Source organism: Anolis sagrei, chromosome 3 (assembly GCF_037176765.1).
Source record: "Anolis sagrei isolate rAnoSag1 chromosome 3, rAnoSag1.mat, whole genome shotgun sequence".
Taxonomy (NCBI): Eukaryota; Metazoa; Chordata; class Lepidosauria; order Squamata; family Dactyloidae; genus Anolis; species Anolis sagrei.
This window is the reverse complement of record NC_090023.1, coordinates 86,332,068-86,343,865: the sequence shown is the minus strand read 5'-3', so window position 1 is coordinate 86,343,865 and position 11,798 is coordinate 86,332,068. Positions and strand designations below refer to the sequence as shown.

The 11,798-nt window shown below is 35.2% G+C and overlaps 1 protein-coding gene across 1 annotated transcript in view; it reads left to right on the top strand.

Annotated features, from left to right (window-relative positions):
• POLA1 (DNA polymerase alpha 1, catalytic subunit) overlaps positions 1-11,798 on the top strand; it is a 225,929-nt gene that overhangs the window by 158,336 nt on the left and 55,795 nt on the right. The window contains exon 36 of the mRNA XM_060770123.2: positions 2,736-2,829. Within this exon, the coding sequence (XP_060626106.2) occupies positions 2,736-2,829 (94 nt within the window). The remainder of the gene's footprint in view (positions 1-2,735; positions 2,830-11,798) is intronic.

Sequence of the window (11,798 nt, the reverse complement as noted above, 5' to 3'; positions counted from 1 at the left end):
TCAAACTCTCCAAAAGATCCCTTGAATATCAAGGGTATTCTAGTTACTTTGATAGTTCTTGAACTGTTTTTATCCTAGATAAAGAACTAGGTAATTAATTCTGAATGGTCAGCTGTTTAAATTTATTGCAGAAAACACACAACCTCCGTTATACCAGCTCCACTAGTTGCCAGTCTGTTTCCAGGCACAATTCAAAGTGCTGGCTTTAACATATAAAGCCCTAAACGGTTCCGGCCCAGCTTACCTGTCTGAATGGAACTCCCTCTATGAACCACTTTGGAGGTTAAGATGCAGGCAGGCCCTGCTCTTGGTCCCACTCCCCTTGCAGTTGCAACTGATGGGGGATGAGAGACAAGGCCTTCTCAGTGGTGACTCCTCGACTATGGAACTCCCTCCCCAACAAAATTAGATCAGCAACCTTCCTCCTGGCCTTTGGAAAAAAATAAAAACTTGGCTATGGCACCAAGCCTTTGGACAGTAAGCAATACAAGGAATGATCAGGGATTATATGCAATTGGAACATGATTTCTGGATTATGTGATTTTAATGTTTATATTAATATGTTTTTAACTCCCGTTTTAATGTTTGAATGTTGTTACATTTTTTATAATCTAATTGATGGTTATATGAAATTGTCATTTTATGTTAGGTTTCATACGTATATGAGGCATTCCGTTTTGCCATAAATATGTTGGAAACCGCTTTGAGTCCCATCCCCCCCCCCCATGGTTAGAAAAGCAGTATACAAGTGAATAAATAAATAACGTATTTATTTTGTCATAACTTTCTATGAATGCAATCTACTTTAGTTGTATTTTAATAGTTTAGAAGGCAGCAGATTTTCAGTAATGAGTAGTACTTGTATGCTCTTTATGTAGTTTCACATTATGTAAAGAAAGTAAAGGTACTGCACAAACATTTTCCCCATCATTCCTTTCACCATGGGAAATGCAATGTGAAGGCCAATTTCATATTTCCTAAGTGTTTGTCCAAGAGTTTTAAATGTAATATTCTGCTTCTGTATAGCTTGCCTTCATTTGAACCATTGTGGGCTGCATTAAAGCAATATATGAAACTAAATTAGAGAATGCTATGTTTGATCTGTAAAGATACAAAGTAGTACTGAATGTGTGTAATGACTAAATGTAGTCAGATGATTCAGCTTTATCTCTATAGTATTACTAAACATTTAAGAATGTATGAATGAATAATTATAATCTATCCTGTTTTATGAAGCAGCTGGCACTGGTTAGCATTGGAGATGGGTATGGATTTTAAGAATGAAAGTTAACTGGAATTTCTTGTCAGAGAAAACAACTGCATTCAATTAATGGTAGTATATTCATAGATTTTTTTGTTAATGAAGTAAAAGGACTTACCCATATTGATGAGATACGATACAGCAACTTTTGGTGGAGTCCATGTGTGTTCTTGTTTTTGTCCTGTTTTAAGAACTAGATAATTTTTGAAAATGTTACTGTATACCATGTTGTACTTGTCCATTAAGGACCAAGTAGCAACAGTAAGAACTGGCTATGGAACAACAGACTGGTTCAAGATTGGGAAAGGCATACGGCAGGGTTCTATACTCTCACCCAACCTATTCAACTTGTATGCAGAACACATCATGCGATGTGCGGGGCTTGATGAATGTGAAAACTGCTGGACAAAAATAACAACCTTAGATATGCAAATGACACCACTTTGATGGCTGAAAGCGAGGAGGAGCTGAGGAGCCTTCTAATCAAGGTGAAAGAAGATAGCGCAAAAGCTGGGTTGCAGTTAAACATAAAAAAAACCCAAGATGATGGCAACAAGAATGATTAGCAACTGGAAAATAGAGGGAGAAAACATGGAGGCAGTGTCAGACTTTGTATTTCTCGGTGCAAAGATTATTGCAGACGCAGACTGTAGCCAGGAAATCAGGAGACGCTTCCTTCTTGGGGAGAGAGCAATGTCCAATCTCAATAAAATAGTGAAGAATAGAGATATCACACTGGCAACGAAGATCCACATATTTAAAGCAATGGTATTCCCCGTAGTCACCTATGGATGTGAGAGCTGGACCTTAGGAAAGACTGAGTGAAGGAAGATAGATGCTTTTGAGCTGTGGTGCTGGAGGAAAGTTCTGAGAGTGCCTTGGACCGCCAGAAGATCCAACCAGTCCATACTTCAGGAAATAAAGCTCGACTGCTCATTGGAGGGAAGGATAGTAGAGGCCAAGATGAAGTACTTTGGCCACATCATGAGAAGAAATGAAAGCTTAGAGAAGACAATTATGCTGGAGGAAATGGAAGGAAAAAGGAAGAGGGGCTGACCAAGGGCAAGATGGATGGCATCCTTGAAGTGACTGGATTGACCTTGAAGAAGCTGGGGTGGTGACGGCCGACAGGGAGGTCTGGCGTGGGCTGGTCCATGAGGTCACGAGTCGGAAGCGACTGAACGAATGAACAACAACAACAACTGTATACCATTTAGCTTACGTGCTGAATGGTATACTATTTAAATTGGTACTCCCAACTAGAGTAGACTTGTTGAATCAATTGGAACTTGGTAAGTCATCATTTAGTATAAGCTCAATCGATTCATTGAATGTGTTCTAGGTAGAACAAGCAACAATGGCCATTGTGAAACTGAACAAATAAAGAGTAAAATAGCGTAATGATGTACAAAAGTTGTAGCTAAGCATGGTTTTCTTTCAGCATTGTTACATGTGTGTTCTTTTTACTTTGCAGTATTCTGACAAGGCCCTATTTACCCAGCTGTGCTTCTACCGGTACATTTTTGATGTGGACTATGCAAAGCAAAAGCTTACTAATCAGGAGAAAGGTATGTTAAAGTACAGTTTTACTCTCCAATTACTCTGTGCGTTGTGGACATTTTCACCACAAAAGGCTGCCTTCTTCTGTTTTGCTATTCCAATTTGCATCATTATGTTAACATCCTCCACAAAAAGCTGACTGCAAAGAATTCTGCATAAAAGAAGGAGGCTGCATGTTATAATAATCAACTGTGCATTATCTCGTAGAGGAGAAAAATCCTAGGTGTGGAGACCATATTAAGCTCATTTGAAAGGTTCAGTTTGAGTGGTAATTTTTCCTTGTACTTTGCTGAAATATTCTTTTTGACTAATCTAGTACAAATAGTTATATGATTAACATTATAATACATGTGCTTTGATAGACAATTTTGAGTTATCTGCAACTGTGTTCACCTAACAATAACTTTCAAGAATACTTTTTAATAAATAATGTTATTTCTTTTTTTATTTATTTGCTAACAGCCACATAATTTGATCAATTTAAAACAAAGCAAATACAAAACTAAAAATATAATTGAACTGTGTATGTTAGGTTAAAATATAGTTAGAATACAATAAACACAATTAAAATGCATTTTAAAATACACAATCACCCTGCCCCCCCTAAAAAAAAATCCCGCCCAGCAATGTGTCCCTTATCCTTCTCCAAATGCCTGCTTGCAGAAAAAAGTGTTAAAATGCTTGCAGAAGGCCTATGAATGTTCTGTTAGTGTTGATTGTATCAGCCATTTGCCACACTCATAAGATTTTTTTTTAAAAAATAGATCTACATTTGGTAAATTTATAAGGTAAATCTATATGCACTTGCCATTTAGGAATAATGTAGTCCAAATTTATGGCCTTTTTGAAGAAGATTATAATATTGTGTTATATGCTCCCAGTTTTCCAAAAAGTGTCTAGTTAATATTCTTAAGAGGGCCCATATAGTGTAATGGTTTGAGCATTCGACTAAGACTCTGGGAGACCAAGTTTTATGTAATTATGATGTTGTTGTTTATTGTTTGTGTTTTTGGTTTGCGTTTTCAGTTTTACTCTGTTGTAATTTGTTGTTTGGGCTTGGCCTCATGTAAGCCACCCTGAGTCCCCATCGGGGAGATGATGGCGGGGTATAAATAAAGATTATTATTTATTATTACTATTAAGTTTCAAATCCCTGTGAGCCAGGGAAACCCAGTGTGACTTTGGGCAAGTCATACTCAGCTTCAGAGGAAGGCAGTGGTCCCTCTCAAAACAAATCTTGCCAAGCACACTCCATAATAGTTTTGCCAGAAATGACTTCTTTAATACAAAAGAACACAGTATTTTAAAATAATAATAACACTGTTCAACTGAGAAAAAGTTGCAGGCCTGAAAATAGTTGTTCTTTTATGATTTTGGGGTGCTGAAAACGAAAATGACATTTAAAAATTTATATTGGCTCTAGTTTTTATGATATAAGCAATCACGTGATCACGTATGGTTGAAAAAATGCATGTTGCGACTTACACTATGGAAGATTCTAGAATGTTCTAGAAAGTTTGATGACGCAGTATTAGCCAGAAAGCCCTATATAAGGCCAGACTTTTGAACGGTGAGGATCAGTCAGTTGAAGACTGAGACAGTATAGTTAAACATCGTTTTACATAGTTCTTTTTACTGTAGTTATGCCTCGCACGTGTGTAAATAAAGCACTATGGAAAAAAGATATCAAGGTAAATGGACTCTGTCAATGCTGTCAGACTACTGCTGGAGCATTGTAAGAGACAATCCTTTCCTTGAATACAAAAGAAAAGTCAAGAGAAGCAAACAGGATATAAACTAAAGTCACGATTAAAGCGACATTTAAACTTTCAGACTTTTCAACTGCATTAGGCCTACTAATATAGTTTCTTGCTGCACAAACATAAACAATAGACTAATTAAATAAATATTTCTCATGTATAAACTATTGGCAATATAATTTGACTAAAATTTAGTAAATATTCACGGTTTATGTACATGCAGTAAGGTTAGGCGCATTATCATAATATTAACAAATTACCTATTGTGGAGAAAATTGAAATAGCTGTTGCATAAAAACCAGAGCCAATTAACACATTTAATTATTATATTTGAATTCAGCATGTTAAATTTATTAAGAAACGGCACATTTTGTTTCCGCAACTGAGAAAAACTGAAAATTTGTAGAACAGTGTAATTATTATTAGGTAGTGATACCTTTGCTTTCTGATGATTCAGTACACCCAAACTTTATTTCATGCACAAAATTGTTAGAACGATAGTATAGAATCAGCTTGAGCATTCAACAAGGACTCTGGGAGACCTTGTGATAGTTATACCTTTCCTTTTTGATGGTTCAATATGCACAAACTTTGTTTCATGCACAAAAATTGTTAGAACTATTGTATAAAACCAAATTAAGGATCTGAATGTAAGATGTGTGTGTGTGTGTGTGGAACGTAACTAAATTGCATGTTTAGACACAGATTCCCTCTCCAAGATAACCCATTTCATATTCATATGCAGGTATTCCAAAATAAAGAAAATCCAAAACACTTTTGGTCCCAAGCATTTTGAATAATGGATGCCCAACCTGTATATGGTTAAGAGGGCAAAAGGAATTCTTTCCCTTTGACTAGTCATGTATATCTCTGATACATAATATGTCTAAGAACATACTTGTTTTTTGGGTGAGTTGGATAGGTACAGATTCATTTACTACCACTAAATTATTATACATATTTTTAACCTGTTCATTATAGTAGGGCAAAGGCTGGCAAGCCTGTAACCATCCCAATAACCTTTTCTCTTGACAAGTGTAATATAGCAGAATTCTTAAGAGTGTTTAGTTCCTGAAAATAAAGTATGAGTCACAGACTTTTGTGCATTACTAGTGTTGTGAAATAATGGAAGACCCATATAACTGGTGCGGTTTGACATCAGACCTGAGGACAGAGAAATTTGCACATAACAGAGAGGTCTGATGTGGTCTTTGCCCTCAGGATAACAACATACCAAACCAATTATATGATATTGTTCAATAACTACTGCCATGTTTTGCTGCTCTGTAGTACTTCCTGTCTTCCATCCTTCTTCCATCTTTATTGACAAGTGTTTGGAAAATATTTTTTAAATTCATTAAGCAAGAATTTGCCTCCAGGCAGTTTCTGAAAAGATAGCACAATGGATGCTGGATCTGTCCCCCAGTGAAGGGACAGCAGGAGATCTCGGTAAGAGCAATAGACATAAACCGTCTGGAGAGTAATAAACAAAAACATCATTTCCAAACTGAATATCCACCACATGTTTTAAATGCAAAACCCACCAACCTCAACTAACCTGGCCAACAATAAGTCATTGTGATGAATGAGATTCAAAACATTTGGAAGACATCAGGCTTGGGAAGACTGGTTTAAATGGTATTTTGAAGAGCTGACCAGGGCAGTGATTTTAGCATGTGTTATACCTTTTGTTCAAATTTCAGTTCTCCCATACCTTTATGCTTTAAATCTGTTAACCCAGCAGAAGAAGATACATAACACTTTAGCAGTTACATTTTTCTGATGATGAGACCCTGAAGTTCCTTCTGGTGTCAGAATAGTGTCTGAAAGCAAAAATGGAAGGTTAGGCTGTACTAAAACATCTGTTGATTGAGACAAGGTCAGATATTAAAAGCATTGTCGCTACCTTTAGAGGGTATTTTAGTACTTACTGAAATCTTTATGCTATTCATTTGTAAACTCTGGATTTATCAAACAAACTAAATGCATGCTCAGTAAATACTTTTACACAGTTATAGCAGCATTTTACACTCCCACTTCCATAAAAATACTAAACATGTTCAGTTTACTTTCTGGATGAATAAACTGTAAAATTGCATTTAGAAAAAGGAAACGGTTAAGCTGTATGACCTACATGCAAAACACAAGATCTAACTTTGAATATTTGTTTGTATCCTGTAATTTAAACATCGTTTTCCCCTTCTGTGTTCATAACTTCATGTTCCAAATATCAGTACAAAGTGATTTTTTTATGGATGACTTGCTAGAAAGCTTTACAAGGAGACAATTCATAATGGCAGTATTTCTCTGAGTTAGTAATGGGCTCCTCTTCAATACATCTTTTGTCAGCAGCTTATGATTAGTCAGAACGGTATAGGCAGAATATAGCTGTATTTCAGAAGAAATCTAGAATGTAATCTAGAATGGATGGCATGGTGGTTTAAGTTTTGGAATATGACACTTCAATTCCCTGCTTAGCTGTAGAAATCCACTGTATGACCCTGGCCAAATCATACTGTCTCGGAGGAAGAGAAAGGCAAACTCCTTCTGAACAAATTCTGCAAAGTAAACCCTATGACAGATTTGACCTAGTGTCACCACATGTCAAAAATTACTAGACGACACACAACAATAACAGTGCAGCATTTAAAACATTTCCATACACAAGTTGGACTGCTCTCAGAAAGTATGGCTACACCTTTTAGTGCAAAAACATTTGGATGCAAAAGAACTTTCATGTTAGAATAATACGTTGAAATGTCAAATGTTTAGGAAGGTGGGGTTGTGACCTAAATCCAATTGCTAGAACGGAACCATTGAATGAATTACTGAATCATAGAACAACATGCCCATGAATCCCATTGCTTCAGTGGGTCTGTTCTAAGACCCTTGAATGCAAGTTGGCATGTAAATATTTTAATAAATAAAAGAAATAGCACTCTAGTTGGCAGCAGCAATTAGATTTAGAACCAATCTCATCAAGTGAGTAAATGAAGTGGATATGAAAACAATCTCTGTACTATCAGCTACTAAAAGTGCTTGTTATGATTATTATTCAAATCCAGTCAATTTGGAGAGGACTGCTCAGTATAGAACCTGTTCACAAGATATACTAACTCACTGATAACCGGCTATTGAGAAACTATGAGTCAAGTAATTTGGAACTAAATAACTAAGAAATGTGCTAGATGATTTATTTCATTTCATATACTTTCAGATTGGAAGAAAATCAATGCAAATCAAACAATCAAACCAGTGTTCATTAGAGAAAAATGTTTTTCTGTTTTTCAGATATGGGTCACATGTTTTGTGATAATGTTTGCAATAGCAATGTTTAAGGAGTATCGAATACAGCAAAGTTAATATCAAGTACATCAGAATTTTATACTTGTAGACTCAGTAGTAGATCTCATTGGATTAAATGGGGCTTATTTCTAGCTAAATGAATATATAATTTCTTATTACTAAATAAGTTGATATCGGATTGCAGCTTTAATCTAAAGATTTTATTATTTTGTTTCATTTATGACTGCTTGCTTTTCAGTGGCCATATTAAAATCTGGGGTAAAATACATATATTTGATTTTTTCCCCCCTTAATTGGTGTAATTATATCTTAAGACAATACTTCATTGTCTTAATATCTGTATGATTTCTCTTTATTTTGCCACCAGATAGTTGATATTGTAGAGTAATCACTGAGTTTTTGGGAGGGAAATACCGTTTTAAAGCAATAGGAGAGATTTTGTACATGTATTGTGGTTATACAGTTGATAGTTTTTATTTCCATAATGTTTTTTACTACATAATTATACATCTTAATTACGTAATTACCATCATAATTATTATGTAATTACATGTAGTTCCACTAATTACAAAATCAGGAAGTATAATTATCTAGTAAAAAAATTCTAAAATCTTATTTTATGAACTGGAGATCATGTAAAAGACCAATGGGTGAACTGCTTTCATTTCATTTCATTTCTTACATCTGACATCCTGTTCTAATTCCTGGTCTCCCCCTTTTGACGCTAGCAAACAACTAAGGATGTTTTTACGATGTGTCTTAATAAATGATAAAAGTAGAAAAAGTTCTCTTTCTTTGCTGTGCCCTTTGGCTAGAGCATGTGACTATTGTTGGTAATGTATTTATCAAAAGATTGAGACATTAATTTTAATTTTTAATGACTGAATTATACTTAAGGTGATAACATTTTGAATTTAGAAATAAATCAATCATTGTTAGGTAGTTTGCTATCAGATCTGTAGTAATTCGCTTTTCATTTGAGAGTTCCCAGTCCCAACCCAGTCATGGATTTTCTGGTTGGTCATTTCATTTTTTATGACAACAATGCCATGCTGATAAATAAACCAGTCATTTCAGATGAAAGCGGAATTGTAGTAGCTATCATTTTTCTGAGCAATAATTTGTTTGGGAGTCTGTAGAATGTATTTTACATCTGTTGGTATACAGATATTGCGTACCAAATGTAGAGGTGCAAGGAGGGGAAAAGAAACTTTAAAGTGGAATAATTCTTATGTGAAGCCCTGTGACATGCTAAGAAGAATCCATTCAAGAACGAGAATATTTTTGTATGGTTGCAATGTTGATGGCTCTCAAGTAAAGAAAGAAAATTAAACTGCAGCCTAATGTTAGTGTTAATTACCATAAAGTCAACTTAGACTTATGGTGACTCTACATAGGATCTCCAAGTCACTCTAACACCCTATCAGGTCTAGAAATTCATGTATGATATGAGTTTCCTCTTTTCCTATTGCCTGTTTACTTGACAAAGCATTATTGTCTTTGTTAATGAGCCATGTTTTCTCACAATGTGTCCAAAGTATGACAGTCTCATTTAGTAATCTTTGCTTCTAATTCAGACTTGATTTGCTGTTGGGTGCATTTATCTTTTTGACAGTCCATGGTATTTGCAGAACTTTCATTGGCTACCATATCTCATATTAGTTGCAAAGTAAATTACTTTGTGGTCTGAATTATATTGAATTTTGATATGAACTATGAGCATTGGAGAACTTGGACAGAATATTTGCTGTATACTAGAGCAAGATCTCAAACAGGATTAAGTGGTACCAACATATCCACACAAATCAAACATTTCAGTCTCAACTGTATTTGCAAATAATTTTGAAAAATCAATATTTCTTTTATTCAGAATTATCTTAACTGGAAATCAGTAAAGGAACTATGGAAGACATGCCCGGTACGTGGATGTGCCCACTTGCAAATTACAAGTTCCCATGTGATATATGCTGTCATATGATATAAAGACAGTATATTCAGAATTGAAGGCATCATCTGTATAATGCTGACTGTGAGATCTTCCCAAACCCCCATAACAACATTCTCTCCATTGTAATAGTCAATGACAATCATCCCCCTTGCCCTTGGACAAGCATGAGTAATGCTTATGCTTTTGGGAGCCAAAAGTTGCTTGGCTGTTTCAGCTTCCAAAATCAGGTGTTCAGTTGTGATTATTATATTGTAAAACCAAGTTAATGCCAACTTGATTTAAATTGAAGCAGGTTTCCAGTGGCATTGTGTCAGGAAGATTCATCCAGGGGAGAAGACTGTGATACCAGACCTATGACAGTAGGAGGAACAAATAATTATGGGTGACACGAGTCATGGTATCGGAGATGCGTGTAGTGTGCCATCAGTCTTCATGTGACTCAAAACATTCTTTAAAATACACATATTAAAACATATTTCCACAGATAGGTCTTCAGTTGTGTCTTAAATTATTATAGCTGATCTAGCTGTCAGAGCTCTTCCAGCAGGTTATTCCACAGTCTTGGTGTGGCTGATGAAAAGGTCCTCTTAGTGAGGGTTGCCAGTCAGCTTCTGACAGACTGAAGCAAACACCCGCTAGAGGACCTCAGTGTTTGAAGTGGATTGTACAAGAGAAGGCGATCCTGTAGATAACCTGGATCCAAACCATGTAGGGCTTTAAAGGTCAAACTAACACTTGGTACTTTGCCCAGAAACTAATTGGCAGCCAGAGGAGTGACTTTAGGATAAGTATAATATGTTCACTCCTGGATGTACTGAGAAGAAATCTCTAGGTAGGTTAACCTTGCCAGTTATGTGTCCTTTTTTAAATCTAATTTTAAACCACATTTTTACCCTAAAGTTCATATTTTCAGATTATACCCATCAAAGCATATTAGATGTTTTCCTGTCTTAAATTATTTAATTCCAAATCTAATAATGCAATTATTTTGACATCAAAATATTGGATACTGTAATATTTCCACTTAAAAGAAACATTTTCATTTTACAAAAGATGCATGCAGCAAGACAAAAGAGAATAAAAGGAAATGAGTGACAGATTGAATTATTTTATTTACTAGATAAAAACAAATAATCCTATTAGTGTCAAATATTATGAACTTGGAATTAAAATGCATCTATTTATGTGGCTGCGCCTGTTTATAGAGCTCTGAGTGGGCTCTGAGGATAGGATTAAATTAGTAACAGGAGTAATGACAACACTGACAAGTGCAATACATATTTGAAATCTTTGATTTGAATATCTGTAAAACTGTTTCCCTATAATATTAATTACAACAACTTAATTGTTAGGTATATATTTACTCTTAATTTTAAAACTGTGAATTTATTTTGTAAAAAATATATACATTTGGAATTAAGAATGATTGATTTAATGAAAACCAGAGACTAAGTTCTAAACTCAATTTTTACTCCCTATTAGTTCTGTTCCATTGAATCAGTGGGATTTGGATAAATATTGGTTTAATGTTCAGCAGCTGATCCACTGGCAACAACAATTAGATTTAGGCTTAACTATCGTGTTTAGTCGTATTAATTGTGCAGCATTGTGTGAAGTAACTACCCTATTTGCTCAAATCTAATGCTCACCTTTTTGGCTAAATTACCTCACCAAAATTAGGACCTACATTAGATTTGCGTAGTACGGTAAATTTAGTGCTAAAGCAAAAATTTCATGAGCTCCTATTTGAGGAACCCCATCTATAATTTAATTACCATGGATCAGTATATACATAGCTTAATTGCTATGCAATCCTGGGATTTGTAGTTTGGTGAGGCATCAGCATTATTTGGCAGAAAAGGCTCAAAGCCTTTTAAACAACAACTTCATGACTCCATAGCATTGAACCAAGGCAATTAAAGTGGGCTCATTCTACAGAATAGCTGCATATCAGCAGGGTTTT